This window comes from Neolamprologus multifasciatus, chromosome 22 (genome assembly GCF_963576455.1).
Source record: "Neolamprologus multifasciatus chromosome 22, fNeoMul1.2, whole genome shotgun sequence".
Classification (NCBI taxonomy): Eukaryota; Metazoa; Chordata; class Actinopteri; order Cichliformes; family Cichlidae; genus Neolamprologus; species Neolamprologus multifasciatus.
The window spans coordinates 16,148,920-16,167,227 of NC_140459.1; the positions used below are offsets into that span (position 1 = coordinate 16,148,920).

The 18,308-nt window shown below is 41.1% G+C and overlaps 1 protein-coding gene across 7 annotated transcripts in view; it reads right to left on the bottom strand.

Moving 5' to 3' along the window:
• The window catches only part of LOC146493202 (ras/Rap GTPase-activating protein SynGAP-like), a 63,400-nt gene that overhangs the window by 22,978 nt on the left and 22,114 nt on the right, over positions 1-18,308 (bottom strand). For 5 of the 7 annotated variants that reach the window (XM_085147829.1, XM_085147825.1, XM_085147827.1 and 2 more), the window contains 8 exons: positions 17,319-17,417; positions 16,939-17,199; positions 16,507-16,842; positions 12,583-12,727; positions 11,627-11,771; positions 11,004-11,240; positions 7,494-7,695; positions 6,506-6,696 (listed from right to left, as the gene is read on the bottom strand). In XM_085147829.1, coding sequence (XP_085003955.1) covers positions 6,506-6,696; positions 7,494-7,695; positions 11,004-11,240; positions 11,627-11,771; positions 12,583-12,727; positions 16,507-16,842; positions 16,939-17,199; positions 17,319-17,417 — 1,616 coding nt within the window. The remainder of the gene's footprint in view (positions 1-6,505; positions 6,697-7,493; positions 7,696-11,003; positions 11,241-11,626; positions 11,772-12,582; positions 12,728-16,506; positions 16,843-16,938; positions 17,200-17,318; positions 17,418-18,308) is intronic. The other 2 variants (XM_085147830.1, XM_085147826.1) reach the window with 1 other exon arrangement.

The following is an 18,308-nucleotide window of genomic DNA, read 5'->3' on the forward strand; positions in this document are numbered from 1 at the left end:
TGCGCTGTGTAAAAGTGATTGCCTCTGATTGTGAGAGCGGTGATTCTGCAGGTCACCAGCTATTGTAAAGAGAAAAGAAAGAAAAAAAAAAAGAGTGAAGAAGAGACAAAATTTACATTGTAGATGAAAAATAATCATAGGAAAAAGGTTTTGTGTTTATCAGCCAAGAACAACTACAATCTCATTTTCTGCTTTCACAAAAACAGAGAGAGAGAGAGATGTGTGCTGATTAAGCAGTGATAATAATAATGAAAATGTCTTAGTTTGTCACTTTCAGATGAAAAGCAGACCTGAATCAATTTTCCACATGCAGCAGTCGGAAGAAAGTTATAGTTTAACATCATTGGAAACGTTCAGGCCAAGTTTCTGGCTAACTTATTTACAGCTCCATGTGTCCCTCAATCTCACAAGTGAGCTCTCACTCCTCCCTGAAGACAAGGAATGCAGCTCCAAAGAGCAATAACATGGCAGATAAAGAGACAGCAGCAGAGTCCTGAGCAAAAACTCCCGAGCAAAGACTCCCAGCAAGCAGCAGCAGTGTGGACAAACAGCATCAGAGAAGAAGAGCAAACCCATCATCCTGCCTGATTGGATGAATGGCACTGTGTTTCCAACAAGCTGCAACTTCACTGTGCATGTGACAAGAACATTTGAGGAGAACTGAGGAGACTGTTGGAGTTTGACATTTGCCACCTTTGGAGTAAAATGGCAAGAAGAGACAGTGGAACACAGGACAAAGCTGAAGGAGAACTGCCTGCTATTGGACTGTTGAAGTGGGAGAGGACAACAGAGTGAGAAGAGTGGTGAGAACACATAGGAACACATTTGTTGTTTAATATGGGAAATCAAAATTTGGGTTAGCAAACCAGGGGGAAAGAAAACTGACTGCTTAAGTTGGAAAATTGTGAAGGAGTCTGAAACACTGCAAAAAAGAAACATACAAAATCACACACACAAGCAAAACATGCATTAACCCTACTAACACAAACACAAGAGAGCTCATGAAGATTAGACAACATCTTAAGCATGTGAGTCTGTTTATCATCTTGTCCAAGTCACTTAGTGTGATGCAAAGATCAATGGACTCATAACACATTAGTTAAGAAATGATCAAATTATAGCAGAGAAGTGTGTAGGAAAGGCAGCTTTAAGAACATGCCCTGCTGGAGATGCAGCTCCACAGACATTGATTAAACCTGCCTAATAACACAAACACACATGCAATGAAGATCAGCTTGTTATCTATCATCAGTGTTAAAATAGTGTTAATTTAACAGACACTTGTTATCAAATGCTGAATTTATCCAATGCTGACAACTAACTCTCTAGGTTGCAGGACAACAGTTTAACTTTTGTGGGAAAAAAGATTCTGGTTTGACCACCCAGTGATCAGATAATAAATTTAGTTGTTAATATAGTGAATTGGGAGATGTTTCCTGCTTGATTGATGCAGCACAAGTAATTTACTGTATGAGGGAAATTCTATTTTTGTGATAACATTTTGAACATGCATTTCTGTTGTCCTGTCATCTTAGTGGGTTAATAGCTGATATGCAAATTAGTTGATCGTTCTTAGATTGAGGAAAGGTGACTGAATTCTAGCACGAGTGAATGGGATGTGTTGGAGTTTGTTGTGTGTTGAGTGGAGACTCTAAAACACTGAGTTTCCTGTTTTGATGTGCGAGTGAATCCTGTACCTAAATACACAACTCTGAATACGTCAGAACAAACTTCTTTTGTAAAGTGCATGACAACATGTCACGTGTTTTATGATGAAGGGAAAAAAGGAAAACTGAATAAAATGGGTGTGTGTGGCCTAACTGAGTGAAGAGCACAGACCTGTGGATTAAACTCCTAGCTAATAAGACATTAGGCTTATGTTGTGTGTTGTGCAGCTGATGGTTGGTTTGGAGTGAATCTAGCTGATGATTTTTCTTTTGTTGTGAAGTTGAGCCTGCCAATTAGTATGATGGTATGATAAACCATGCTGATGGTATGATTTACCCTCCTGAGATGAGGAGCTTGTGTCATGACTTAACAAGGCCTTTTTATTTTGTTACTTTCACCGTGCACTGAAAGTTTTGTTCGATAATCTCTGTTTGAGCAGATCTGCACGATTAGAAGCGCTATATGACACGTCGTCGAGAAAATTGTTACAAGTGAGTTTCTCCACATTAAAATGGGCTCAGGAGAAAGTCACTTATCTGGGACAATTAGAAAGTAAGTTCCTGTCCAAAGAGGATTCAGCGAGGTAATCCGATCTAAAGTTCTTCTTTTTCTTTTTGAAATGACGTCATTTTGCTGAGAGTGGAAACGTCATGCGACGATCGATTCCACTATTAGCAAAGAAAGAAAGAATGAATGTATGAATGAATGAGTGAAAGAGAAAAAAAAACTGATTGGTAAAAGCTGACAAAAGCTGACAAGGCTTGACCACTACTCAAGGTTAACCTCCACCTAGACAGGACAAAGGGGTGGATGAATCTATGTGTGTTTCCTTTTACAGGAGCAGAAAGATGACAGCAACATTCGAGGTTGCGTGATGATTTAACCTTTAAGGTGCCACTTTCTGTGTCTGTGCATCTACCAGGGGTGTTATTCACTACCTTGTGTTGCTCACAGAGGAAACTGTGAGAAAGAGTGTATACATCTGCGCAGCGCTAACATTTGCATTCTCTTTTCTACAGCATTACAGTTCTTCATGTGATTTGATGATGTGATTTATAACAGAACAATTGGTTGATGTTTGTTTCTCTATTACAGGATTGATGATGCTGTTACACTGTGTTGTTGGGAAAATGTGAAGGTTACTTTGACAATGTGAATAACATGTGAGAAATTTCTTGTGTTGAAAACTAGTGTCACTTCTTTCCACAGCTATGGATGGTTAACTTTATGGTCCTTTTATAGCACCTCTGGAACCTGTCGACCTGCGTCTGACCACCGGGATGGTCAATGTGTATTGCTAATGTTTGTTTTTCTAAGAGTACATGTAGAGAATTCAGCAGAAGCGGACAAGTGACATGAGAAAAACAAATAAGAGATGCAGTGTTTATGGAATAGTTGAACATGGAGCTCATTAACTGGCCACTTTTGAGCTCCTAGTGATACATGAGTGGAGTGACTTTGCTTAAGGGAAGTCACCGATTACATTAATGTTAACTGAGTACATGGGATGATCCATGTCTGAGGCAAATTATGGTAATAATTGTAGTTTACTGATTTGAGAAAACCTGCACATGACACTTGTCTTGCTGATGTTGAATGCTTTATTACTCTTATGATACAATTATTTATAGGTGTGAAGTTTGATTTCACTTCCAGGTCTGTTTTCCAGGCCATGATGGTGTGTATGCAGGCTCCTGGCAGAGCCAGGTGTTAAGCAAACTTAATATGCAAAACACGCTAACATCTTTTATTGCAGGGTTACGGAGCTACTCTGGAGGAGATGCCCTGATGTTGCCTGGGACATGATCTAGCTAACCTTTTTTCTTTAAGACAGGAATCTAGGTTTGATGAGTTGACTCATGGGAGTGTCCATGCGTCAAGAGGAGGGGTCCAGGATTAACAGTAAACAATGTTTTTTATGATTGTTGCAGTGATTTGTGTGATTAACAGTTCATTTATGGGTATTTTAACCTATGCAAGTGGAGCATCCGTGTTCAGATGAGGCTTTGATGGCCTATAAGTGAAGTTCACTGAACTAAAGAATGTGGTTTGATGATTGTTGACATGCTCTCCAAATAGAAGTTTTTCCTTCTAGCAAGGAAATATAGGTGCAGCAGTCAGAGTATTGCTGAAAGGGATCTCCTGAGAAATCTCCAGAGGCCCAGTGAGAAACAAGAACCATTCCAGGCATAGCTGACAGTCCAGGCAGTGGTTGAGGTCAAAGGTCAAGCTGGTTGGGGCCCATCATGAGATCAGACTTTGGAGCCACAGCAAGGACCACGAAGCTGCGTTGGAATGAGAACTGTGCCAAGGGGGCTTTCCAGAGGCCAACAGAGGAGATTGTGGACAACAGACGGGCACCTGAAGGATGAGGGGAGCGTGCCAAGCTCCATCGACAGCGCAGAGGGAGTCTAAGGATGGCATCATGATTCTGTGAAAAGCACAGGAACCAGAAGCTATGGTGGTGATGACAGCAGTTTCCTATGAACATCACCTAATGCTGTGCCACTGTACTGTGCATATGATGACACTCTGAAGACTGCTGGGATCATAACAGCAGTAAGATAACTGGACCCAGCACCCTTTCCACAGAGGGGTTTTTCTGCAGAGCATGGACAATGGAGGAGTCATAAGTATCCCCCTCGCAGGACGAAGGCCTGAAGTGAGGTGATGGGGGTTGGTAGAGGCCATAAAACTAGAGTGCTGACAAGGCCTGCAGCTTTCAAGATAACTGAGACCCATGTTGACAAACAACAAAACCAACTGGTATGTTTGAATTTCTATTCTACATACATTTGGACTCTGGTCCTATGGACAGTGATGGAAACAACTGGAAGAGACATTCATGACGACCTGCCGAACTAAAACCACTCTGCACAGATGATGGGTGATCATCGCAGAGCTGGAATGTTTTTGAAAATGTTACTTTCTTATTTTAACTATTAACTTAACAATTCATTTGTTTGCTCGTAGGATGCAGTTTGCCATTGGATGAGATCAATGAGGAATGGGATAACTGCTAATACATTTGTTAAACTGTGTACTTTTACAGTAATTTAGGGTGATTGACATATGCTGAGTATAAAAATGTTTGCATTGAAACTTTCAGACATGAGGTGATCATAACTGGGAACTTTTCTCGCATAAAGGTCAAAAAGGGGGGAATGTTAGGTTTTGCAATGTTGATTGTCATTTATGCTTAGAAATATTTAACCATATATGCTTAGAGGTGTTTAATTAATTGTGTAGTGATAGGATGTGTGATCTTTAGCAGGCTGCAAAGGCTTGGTGTGCATTCCAGAGTGTTCTGGAATCCACACCTACATCCTGGGAGCATGGGAAGAGGTCGTACCTTGTTTTATTGTTTTATGGTAGGATAAACGTGGCTATATCTGTTTTAGTCTAAGTGCCCTTTGTTGGACTTTCCAGACCAGTAGGTTTAGGGAAGTCTTTATGGGGTCACGCTCTGACCCCACACACACACACACACACACACACACACACACACACAATCCTTTGTTCACATGTATACCTATGTAAGATGTTATATGTTAATGACCCTATGCATATTCATGTAACCACAATAAAAGGAGTGCTATGGGGAACCTGGCTGAGAGTCTGACGGGGGTCAAGTGGTGGAACGACACTTGGCTCCAGGCAGGTCTCCCTCATGCATGAGTAACATGAAGAACTTTGCCTACTTCGTGTCTTGCTTTGCTGTGTAATTATATTGTCTTCAACGTTCCAGCGAATAGGTTTAAGCTACAAACCTATCAATCACCACTCCACTGTCGTGTTTAACAGTTGGTATGAGGTTCTTTTTGCAGAGATGCTGTGTTTGGTTTTCTCCGAATGTGGGGCAGTGCATTACATTTAAACATCTCATTCTGGTCTCATCAGTCAAAAGGACATTTTCTTGTTCTTGTTCAATCTTTTTCTAATTGTACTGTCATGAATTTTAACATTTGACATGCTAACTGAGGCCTGTAGAGACTGAGATGTAACTTTTTGTTTTGTTGTCTGTGAAGGTTCTCAGAACTGTGTTTTGTTCTTTGTGCAGAGAAACTAAAAAAAAAATCGAACTTTTGGGTGAATCTATTAACACATCCACTCCTGAGAAGTTTCCAGCATTGCGTTTAACACACACCTGAATGCTCCAGACCAACAAACTGTCAAAATGCCTACTTTCATAAAGCTGATCACACTTGCTGATAATCAATCAATCAGGTACCTTTGATTAGCAGCAGCTGACTGCTACTTACCCTCCTGTGTAAGCAGTAAGGGTGTACTTATTGCACAGAGTTGTGTGCAAATGTTCTTTTCACATGACTGCACTTTGCGTTTAACAAACACAAAATATGCGCCACAAAATGTAATCACTGTTATTCACGTTAAAGGGCCATTTAAACAGGCAGTCATGGCACAACAGTCTCTTGACAATCTGACAGCGCTAGCATGAATGAAAGCACACAGGGAAAAAAGCTTAGGCAGGAGAGTCTGGGAACAGATGGTGTCCACATTTACTGATTGATAAAATACTTTAAAAGCCTGAAGAGGTGCATTAGCATTAGCATTAGAGGCTCTTAGAAATACACCCGTGTTGTCCTGAGCTAATAAAATTCTCTTATTATGTATTCTTGGCCTTTTTATGTGTTGTTGCTAATTACACCCTTGTGAAACTGTCTTTATGTGGGTTGGGTGAGCATAATATATATTGTCTTGATAGAGTCACAGCGGGGATTGATCCTGCTGTGGCTTTGTTCCCTTTGGGTGTATGCAAATATATTTTCATGTCCAGAATCGCTGACAAGAAAAAAACACAAACACAAGAAGGTACCTGTTTAAGTCACGCATCATAAGACTTTGGAAATCAGAGGACATAAGACGATTGAAGGACGGGCGGGAGAAGAGTCTGTCCTTCGGTCGGTCCGGCTGGTGATTTGTCGGCATGTGAAGCTGCGGGTTCCTCAGAGCGACGCTGATGTCGTTTAGCAGTCGAGGCAGGGGTCCAAGTTTGAGTATAGCATCCTGCAGAACGGACAGGTTTTCAAAATCAAGAATAGACAAAAAACTCAAATGGTTCCAAACAGCAGTTCCCACACTCTTTTTTTTATTTTCCCACTGCAGGCTATTTTATTGACCATGTTTTAGCAGCACTGCCAAATGGGAGAAAGATCCAACTGGAAAAAAGACGAGATAAAAAGGTAAAAGGAATGATCTTGTGTATTGATGAGCTAGGTTTTAATTCAATATACTGCTGGTGAAGGCTTGACAGGGAGTGATTTTAAAAAAGGGCGCAGAGACAGGAAATTGCCATACAAATATCTTAAAGCTATAATAAATATTTATTAGAGATTCAATGAAACTGACTCATATTCTACTTTATTAAACATGCAGCCAGTCCACACATCACATCAGTCTTTTGGGGGTTTTTTAATCGTGTGTTCCAGCTTTCATTTATAACGTGCATCCTTTCACTCAGGGGTCTTATTGACAGCTCCATTCAGCTAGTTAACTATCAGGAAATTGAGCATTGCACAATTCCTGACATGTTTACAGATTCAGAGGGCCACCATAGGGCGAGAGGTGGACAGATGACAAGTCATGCTCATATTCACACATATGGCCAGTTCACTTAACCCCATGCATGTCTGTGGACTGTGGGAGGAAGTTGGAGTTTAATAATAAAACTAATTACATCTCAGTTTTTAGAAAGCTGATTGCTCTCCTGTGTTTGTCAGAAAACTATGGTTCACTTTCCACTAACAACAATTTTCAAACAGACACTAAATGTTTATTTGAACTCATCGAGTTATTCCACCTACCTTGCTAAGCTGGCCCATGACTTCCCACAGTAAGCTGTGGAGCATGGATAACTCTCTTCCGAGGTCAATGTAGCCCTCGAACCCTCCTGCGTTTCCTCCAGTGTCCAAATTGGAAATCTCATAGAGAAACTGCTGCATGGAGCCCCACTCCATTTCCAGGAACTCATTCATGAAATACATGTATTCCTCCTTGGGTCCAAATCTGCACATACATCACAGGCAACATTTGTAGGACACGTGAAGACAAGAGAAGAATTTGGAAACACGCTGCGCGCTCTGTTAGCAGATCTAAAGCGTAGGGTTTGAGCTGTTACAGTTTTATATAAAATACACTCAAAATGCTCGTTGACTTTCTTGTTGCAATTCTGATATTAGTGAGTGTGTTACAGCACGCTGCACCAAATAATGTGCAAATCACTTAACTCTAATGTTTAAATAAATGCAAATGTTGTATTTTATGTTAGCAACATGTGTCAAAAGAGCCAGGACAGGGGTATGTTTACCACTACATTGCATCACTTTTTCTTATAACGGCACACTGTGAGCATTTGCTAACCATATTCCTATTCTTGCTTGATGTAGGAATTCAGCTGCTCAGCAAGTCAGAGCTCCTTTGTAGCATTTTTCATTTTGAAATGCATCAAAATGTTCTCAGCGGGTGACGAGTCAGGACTGCAATCGCCGGTTTTGCAACTGGATTCTTGTACTACAGAGCCATGCTGCTCTAATGCTCTAATACATGCTTAATGTGTTTTGTCATTGTCTTATTGTAAAAATAAATACATTAATAATATTCAAACAAACAAAAACTAGACCTTCCCTAAAAAGATTATATCTGAATGGTAGCATGGGTTTGCTCCCAAAAGCTGCATGTAGCATTCAGGAAGCTTTTACAGAAGTGTACTATTTCACCCCCATACCATCACGGATGCTGGCTTTTTAACTTTATACCAAAACCAAGACTCTCTCTTTTGGCTTCTTTCATAGTTTCCAAAAAGAAGTTTTTAATCAGACCACATGACACTTTTCTTCTTTGTCTCATTTATGTTTTCCCTTTAATTGGTGCAGTTAATGACGGATTAAGACACCTCAACATTGGTATCAATAAAGATGTGGTTTAACGAACATTGCAATTGGTTCCGAGTTTTTCTAGCGTAGCTCCAGTAAGTAAACTGGAAGTTCTGGAAGTGGGCCGGAAACAAGACGGAAACCCCTCCCTTTAGGAAAGGAAAAAAAGGGTTACCCTTAATAGGCAACCAAGGGGGAAAGAGCTAACATGTGTTTGTGGATGCATAGATGTTTAGAGCAGGGGTATCAAACATAAGGCCCGAGGGCCAGAATTGGCCCAGCAAAGACTAAAATCCAGCCCACTGGGCACCTATGGAAAATGTCAAGGAAAGCATAAATTTTGGACTTTTACATGTATTTTAATAGGTTTTACAGCTTTATCCACTGATAGAGACCATCCCAGGGTCTCAGAGTGATTTAGTAGAGATAAAAAATTAAATGGGAGAAAAGTCCAAAAATTTAAATAAAAAATTTCCTGGAGGTCTTTTGTTATGTTTTATATTTTACAGTGTGTCCACATTTTTTTCTTTTAAGTGATTTTTAAATTTTCTGTTTCATAATTATAGGGCAGTCTGGGGAATTAACTACTAGAGCTTTTTCTGTAATTTTTCATATTTATTTCTTACATTTTAAGCCCAAAGAGGCATACTGATTTATTTTTATTTACTACAGCAGCATCTCGTTATCGTGTAGAAAAACTGAGATGTGCTGTTGAAATTGCAGTGCTTGTTCTTATATCAAGATATATCAGGGATTAAATCTGTAGTTAAACTTCATTACACTTACAGAAACGGGAGTTTTACTGGTCTTGAATGAAAGTGCGCTGTATGTGGCGCACAATATAAAATGAATTTGACATCCCTGGTTGTTGAGTGTGGTGACAGAATCACACAGTTTTAATGTTGTATTAGTTGGTAACCTTAAACCTCACAGAAGGAGATTTCCCTCGTTTCTCTGAACCTTTTAAAACATTTTATACAGTAGACATATTAAATACCTAAATTCTTATTTTAACTCAACAAACGCTACTGTTAAATGATTTTACTTTGTATCTTATTACAAAAGTATTCTGATCCAGCTTTGTTTAAACCATGTTGCTGGCATCAAATTTTAATAAGTACAAGAACTGAAGATATTCTGCTTGAGCCACAAATCGCCTGATTTTCAGTACGCTCGGTCCAGACTGGTCGGCCTTACGGATGTCGTATTACGAGCCTGCCTGTTTCAAGGATGCACAACAAAGCACACCAGGCAAATAGTCGCTCACACACTCACAGCCACACGCTATAAGCAACCAGGTGTCGCTACAGTTTGGTTGTAGCCATTAGCACGTTCTTCACTCTGGGCGAGGAAATAAAGTTCAGCAAGTAAACAGCGAGGGATCATCATGAAAATGTTCAAAACAACAAACATAATTACACACCTAATCAAACCCCCGGTGAACTTAGACATCTTAAAGACACTAATGAAGGCAAAGCAGCTAAAGCTAACGCTATCCAGAGCATTAGCTTTAGCTAAGGCAGCCACAAGCTAGCACTCTCGGTATGAGCGAAGGATCAAAGCAGTTTTGAAGAAAATTATGGAGGCAGGTGAGGAGGAGAGAAGGATGGATTTTTATTGTTATATGAATATGTTGCACACACACTTTAAAAACTTATAACAGGAAACCTAGTGTGTACTTTAAGACACTCCAAATTAATGGCCTTGGGAACACTAGCATGACAGCTCAACTGCACCTTTCTGATCAAGTTCACCTGAAAATATTTGTACTGGATTAGTTCATAACTAAGGTCTCTTCAAAGATACTCTTTTATATAAAATGTGACTGGCTACTTTTGATGTTTTATTATATGTACGTGTGGAATTAAAAACTCACGAGTATGACTGGAAGAAATTACTTTCATTATCTCAGTGCCACCAAAGTGAGTCCGTTTTATCAGAGTGTTGTTTTGATTTTTTTTTCTGTAACTTGTAATGTGCCAATCCACAAGGTTAAGTTTAATCAGTTAATTGTTTCAGGTCTGTAACTGTTAGAAGGGATAATTAAGAATAAGCCTGAGCTTCATCTTAAAAGTTATTTTTGGTATAACAGGTGTGACCTTGAGAGCACATCCTAAACAGTTCTTTAAAGCAGTCAAATAAATTACCACTGTGTGCGATTTTGATGTCTTAATCACAGGGGCCTAGTTACGCCAGGGGAATTCGTTATGATGTTCAAGACAATTCTTTGAGTGCAGAGCGGTGGCTCAGAGTTCAACGTCGGTGAGTAACAGCTTATAACCTGGCAGTCAAAACTGCAAATCTCTATTTGCGTGATGTCAGTCTGTGACACCCATCCCACCTAGCACAAGTGTCAGACGCCTGCAGATTTAAAACTGAACTGAATTAAATGAGTGTAACGTCACAGCTGGCGTAAGAGGGCAGGTGAATACAGACACTCACTTGCTGAAGCTGGCCAGGTTCTGCATCACCTTGGCTATGAGCGTGAGCGTGCGGGACGTGCGTTCAGCGGGATACTCCTGCATTAAGTTGAACAGGGAGGGTGACATGATGGCTGGGCACATGAAGCGGAGAAACAGAGAGGAGCTGATGAGGCTGTCAGCGAGATCCTCTCTTCCGCGCTCAGCACATCTGGCTCTCCATGAGGCAAAAACTTCTTTCAGCTCCCGGGGAAATATGCTGAAACAAGAACATGATTTTATTTCCCACTGTCAGGGAGAACAGCAAGACAAAATGCTATAGCTTATGCGAAACCCTCGGGAATTCAAGGTCAGGAGACTTAAAACATACAGAATAGAGCAGTTTTCCTTGCTCAAAACAATGTATTTGTTTAGGGTTTATTTTAATAATTCAGTTTCTTTTCCTCAGTTTAATAAATGTTTAATATCCTTTTAAACTGACTTCTACTTAATTCTGCAGCTTTCAATGAAAGTGAGAACATGACTCGTCTGGGCAAAATGGACGGCAGACTGAAAGATTCAGTCCTCTGTTACTTTCAGGCACCAATTAATACGCAATGAGAACAGTTCTGCACATACAGAGCTTTCTGAGGGCACAAGACTGACCAGAGGGAGTTGATAATCTTGCAGAGTAGGAGCTCGCAGCACATTCGAAGGTTGGCTTGATGGTCAGCGAGGACTGATGGTGGGACACGCATGGGGTCCACCTCGCAGTTCTCCTCAGACTCATATAAGGCTCGAATAAAGTCACCTACAAAATGTAGATTACATAGTCTTTACCTTTATAGGAAAAAAAACCTATATACAAAAAGAAGCTGCAATGACAACTGAACCTGCACACAACTGCATATACTGTACATTTTTTTTTCCTTTTCCCTAGAAAATGGCGCAACTAAAGTAAATAAATGTAAAACTGTGAATATAACACTGCTTTAATAATGGCTGAATCTTAAAAACATAAATATAAAATATGCATAGTTTTTACTTTACAGATTGTTTTATAAATGCAGAGGAGTATTTCAAGGATTAATAAAAGTGGTGCTGCACGCACACACAGAGATGCACAGCTTAAATTCTCACAATTCTTCATTTAAATAATCAAAAATAGGATGAAAGTGGAGATGTCTAAATGTGTTTGATTTTAGCTAGTTTTTATAAAAAGAAAATCAGCTAGTCTAACTAGACTTGCATTAGTTACACTTGTCTTACACCGGACACCCCATTCATTTGTATTTTGAGATGTAAGCTAACAAAAAAGACATTTGCATTTAATGTTGTGCCACAGAAATCCTATTAAAATATCATTTGTCTTTGCTGATGTGACAGACTATTTTTCATAGAGACTGCATTTCTGAAATTGAGCCACGACAAACGGGAGTAATTGTGCATGTCACAAAAACAAGCACAACATCAAACAATGGCACAATCGGTTACGCTAAATGCCAGATGCTACTTATGCATGAACTTGGCCTATTTTAGTAAAAAGTAAAAAGGTATTTACTTAGAGCTTCAAGCACACATACCTTCATTCAGTCAGCAGGGCACTGATAAAGCAGCCTTACCTATAGCCTCCTTGAGGTATCTGTGACCTATCAGTTTGAGGTACTCTTCCACGGCCTTTGTAGCGAGTGTGTTTTCCCGAAAGATCAAGTGCTCTCGCTCCATGAATCGATCCACCTCACACATCGCCATGTCTGACAGGAACTCCTGAGAAGAGATTACACTTACAGTACAGCTGAGTACACAAACAGTTAAGTCTATAAGACACTTTTGTTTCGTAGTTTTACCTCTGTACACCACCACAGCAGATCTGAAATCAAACAATCATACTGTGCATGCATTGACCATTAAGCTTTAATTCAAGGAGTTTAACAAAAGTATTGCTTGTCAATTAATGATCTAATTACTTTTTAGGCTCTGAAAATGCCTCATATGCCAATCAGGCATAACATTATGACCACCTGCCTAATATTGTGTTGGTCCCCATTTTACTGTCAAAACTGCCTTAACCCATTGAAGCATGGATTTTGCTAGACCCCTAAAGGTGTGCTGTGATATCTGGCACCAAGATATTAGCAACAGATCCTTTCAGTCCTTTAGGTAGTGAGATGGGGCCTCCATGGATTGTCCTTGTTTCTCCAGCACACACCCACAGATCTTGGATCTTTTGGAGGCTAGGTGAACACCTCAAACCATTCCTGAACCATTGTTGCTTTGTGGCAGGGTGCACATCCTACTGAAAGAGCCATCAAGAAATACCATTTCCTTGAAAGAGTGTACATGGTCTGCAACAATGCTTAGATAGGCGGTACATCCACGTGGATGGGACGACCCAAGGTTTTCCACCAGAGCATTGCCTAAAGCAGGGGTCGGCAACCTGCGGCTCTTTAGTCCTTACACTGCGGCTCCGCGTGGTTTGGGAAAATAAATTACATGTATTTAGCTGAAGTGTATTTTTTGTATTAGTTCTTTTTAAACTTGTAGTTCTAAATTGGAAGATTATTGTGATATTGAAATATAAAAATAAAATTATATTTTATTATTTTTCGTCGCTCAAAATAAGCGTCACACTCGCGGAAGCCGGTGTACCTGCCGAAACTCCGTGCATTTACTGAGACTTTCAACCCCAGGTAGGCCAATTATGGATCTTTGGATCCACATTATGTCAGCAGCTCCACCGCAAACTATGTTAAAAACAAACACCGCTCACGCCTCACAGATGACAGCTTACAGTCCTGCGTAAAGATGAAAGTGACTTCACTGTGCGCAGAGGTTCAGGAGCAGAAGTTCCATTGTAAACGTATCACGGCAGACCCGACGATGTTTCCATGAAGATGCTTTTCAGCATCTCTTTATCGACCACTTTTCACACACGGTTGCTGTACGCATACAGCCGGCTGTAGCTTTTCAGCTCACAGCCCAACAACACAACAGCAAAGAGAGCACAGACTTTAAGGCGGCGAGGCGTGATTGCGGGTGCCACTCAGGTGCATCCGACTCCCATGCAGCGGCACTGCAGACCAAGCCCTGCCACACACATTTACCATGTAAAATAAATATAAGTAAATAAATAAATATTTATGCAGAATTTTAGTAGCATAGTGCTTTATTCCAATTATTTTTTTTAATTCAGGTCAAGGCTCTGCTACGCTCCAAAAGCCCAAAGGCGATATAAGGGTGGCAGTACACAACAGTTTTTCTTTGCTACATGGATCATTTTAGTTCAGCTGGGTGTCTTTCCTTTTTGTTATATTTCTTTAAGAGTTCAAAATGTGTTCATTGCATAAATAAAATGTAATTCTCTCTGTAGCACTTCATGGATTTCATAAGCAACACTCTTTAGTTGTTCACACAAAGCATAAAGGTAAAAAACAATATATACGGTGTTATCTTCATTTTAGATGTCAAAAAGTATTTGCGGCTCCCAGTGTTTTCTTTTGCGTGGAAACCGGGTCCAAATGGCTCTTTGGGTGGTAAAGGTTGCTGACCCCTGGCCTAAAGCATCACATTGCTTCAGCTGGCCAGGTAAAAGACCACACGCACCTGGTCATACACATGAGGTGAAAGAACACATGATTCATCAGACCAGGGCACGCTCTTCCATTGCTCCGTGGTTGAGTTCTGATGCTCACATGCCCATTGTTGGCGTTTCGACAGTGGACAGGGGTCAGCATGGGTACCCTGACTGGTCTGTGGTTATACAGTGTATCCTAGAAATGTATTATCAGAACCAACATCAACATTAACATTACAAATAACTGACACTTGGCTGCCCATGAACCTGCCGCTGGTTCATCACTGTTGTTTCTTGGCCCACTTCTGTAGACATTGACCACTGCAGACTAGGAACACCTCACAAGTTCTGCAGCGCTGGAAATGCTCTGACCCACTCATCTAGCCAAAACAGTTTGGCCACAGTTTGTCAAACTTGCTCAAATCCTTATGCTTGCTCATTTTTGCAGCTTCTAACACACGTAACAACTAAAGTAAATAAATGTAAAAGTAACACGTAAAGTACAAAATAATCACTTGCTCTCCAATATATCACACTCACTAATGGGTGCAATGACAAAAACATAATTAGTGTTATTCATTTCACCTGTCAGTGGTCATAACAGTATGCATGATTGATGTATAAATATATGAGAAAAAATATCGGTAATTCAGACAGACTTGACTGGGGAAAAGAAACAGGAGAAAGAAAGAAAGAAAAAGAGCAGGGAAGAGGGACGGGGATAAAGGGCAAAAACCAAAAACCAACAAAACAAACAGACAAAAAATACATATATCCATCACCTGGATCACCTGTTGAGAAAGAAAAAAGAGAAAACAGGCAAAGAAAAAGAGAGCAATATAATAAACAACATCATCGCGATGATCTATGTGAATATAACGGTAAATACTAAATATTAAATATTATTGTGCAGCACGTAAGATCGACAGCGCACAGTGTGCTTTGAGGTAGAAGCCAAAAAGGGTGTAGTTTGTGTGTGTGAGCACCCGTGTGTACACCTGTGAGCATGAGCGCGCTTGTATCTAAAAGGTTCCTTCATGTAATGATCTGCTAGAGGGTGTGGGGGGCCATAGCCCCGTCCTCCAGGGCATGAAGCAGGCATGGAGGAGATCAAGGCTCCAGACATCCAGAGGCCCCAGGAGCAAAGGAGACCAAGGAACACCAACAGAGGGGAAGCTGCGCCACTATCCTGGAAAGAGCTGAGGAGAGTCCCAGATGAGGGGTCACTCAGCAGCTGCGGAGCAGAAGCCAGGGGGGGTTGCAGTGACGTGCCCGTGAGCTCCGCCGGCAGCCAGCTGTGCTAGAGTGACCAAGCCCCAGGCCGAGAGGCCGAGGGCACCCCACCCCCGAAGGAGCCCGAGCGAGCCCCAGGCTCCAGGCCCCGATAAGCAGCCACCAGGAGTGAGCCGGTGGGTACCTGGACGCCCATCCCCGGACACAAAGAACCACCAATGCACCGATGTCTGAGGGCGTCTGCCATTGGCAGGGGGAGTGGTGGGGGGAGATAGGCCTCCATACCATGGAGGGCCTGAGATGTCCCTAGAGATACCCAACCTGACGCATAGACACAAACCAACAGGCACACACAGATACAAACATCCATTCCCACCCTCACGCTCTCATATACAATTATTCAGCACTCACCCAACGTGGAGACAGACATAAATAGACACTGTACACACAATCACACTGTAATATCTGTAATTCCTAAATCGTTCATTTAAGTGTTTTTTATAAAATCTCTTGAATTAAAGCTCAAAGTCTTGATTGTTGATTGGTTTAAAATCCACGGAGCTGGTGTAAAGAGGAAAAAACACAATAAAATGTGCCACTGTCCAGAAACCTTTGGACCTAACCGTACTTCTGTAAAAATTCTTGCAAATTAAAAAATACAAATCAAACAGAAAAGAGGGAGACAAGAAAATAAATTATTTAAGATACACCAACAAGCCATAATTTGACCTCTCTTTACCTTTGTCTTCCCCGTGCTTTGAAGGATGTGCACCAGTGCAAATGCCACCTCCTCTTTGCTCTTCACACTCAACAGAGGCTCCAGAACCCCACACAGTGTTCGGTAGTTGTTCGTAATGTACTCCGCAAACTCCTTGTACAGCTCCATCGGGAGGATGTTCATTGTCTGGTAGCGAGACTTGATACGCAGTGAGGCGTTGATAACTTTGGTACTTCCAACGCCGCCACTTTTGGCCAGAACACTGGACTGAATCACCGGGTACCACTGCTCGACGAACTGCCTGCCGGTGATGCTGGATATGGGGATGCTAACAAGGCCAATGTATGTGCTTTTTTCCTAGATTTTTAAGAAAAAACATGTTTATTTCACGTATTTATTGCAAATGTTTAGGCGAAAAGCATTAAAAATGACTTCACGAGACACTTCCGTTACCTTGCGTCTTTTTTTGTCCGTTTCCTTGTAGAGGTGCAAACGAAGGCTACGAATGGTAGGCAAATTGTTAAATTCAAAATGCTCGCCCCAGAAGACGGTGTCGGTGCGGGGCTTGCTGGTGGTGCGTGCATACAGCATGTCATCCAGACACAGCTCACAATAATAGCGTTTCTTAGCTGGAAGGTCTCGCGCTTCGATGATCCACAACTTGAGGACATTATCCACCCGTCTGCTGTTATCCTGAAAGTGAAACGAGGAGTTCTGTTACTGCATTATAACAGTCCTTACTTAAAACTGTCTCATAATGTTGCAATGTAGTCGATCCTTTTCAGTGAGAGTGTAATACTAGGATGAAATATAATCTGTTCTACTGAATCTACCTTGTTGGGCTTGACAGCTCGTTGCAGGTTTTCGATCCATTTGTCTCTTTCTGAAGCTGAACGGCAGGCAAAACATTTTGTCCCTGAACTAGTTGTTACCTGTGGATAAAACATATCACTTTTTTGCGTTCATGATCAAGAAAGATTCCTTATAAAACTATAGTTAACAATGATTTTTATTTTTGATCATCTTTAGTGTTTTTCAATTAACTTAGTTCAGCTCATAGGACTTTTTGTTGGAATCTGTAATTGCACTTGTCATCGAGAAAGGGGCAAAAAACATTGTCAAGGCCACCAGTTGGGCACCCTCTTTCACTGGTGTTCCACTGACAGCGCCATGACACCACCAGAAAGCTCAACTGCAATACCTGGCACCCCAGGTATATGCCCGTTCTGCTTTTACCCCCCATGGCAGACATTTCTTAGCCCAGTTAGAGTCCTTCCTCTTCTTCCAAAACCTTTTGCTGCTTTGCTCAGTCGCCTGTGAGTGACTTGATAACTTGTTGGAAGGCCTGTCCTTGATCCCCCTCATGCTCTTCAGGAAACTGGCTCACCTCATGGCCAGAGTTCCTCTGCATCCCACCTCTACAGGGGACACCTGAGTACGCCAGCTGTGTTGTTCTGCCTAGTTACCTCTCAGTGTTTCAGGTTTTTAGCCAGATTTCTACACTAAGATTAGCCCAAAGTACATAAAAGTCTCTGCATGCGCACACACTGAGCTCTGCAACATCACAAATGGACTTTTGTGTCATTTTCTTATATTATTTTTTTTAATTTCTCTCTAGTAACAGTTTTATTACATAACAGACTGAAATAAACACAACTATGTCAATCAGATTTCACTAATTCTAATTTGGGATTTTGCAAAAACTGCCTATATTTGGCTTTTTAATACATAGCTGCACCCCCACATGGTCTTACTTGCACATTATTAGCAGCTTTATAAACATCTAGAGTGGCCAAGACCATAAGGTAAATAATCTGTGTTCA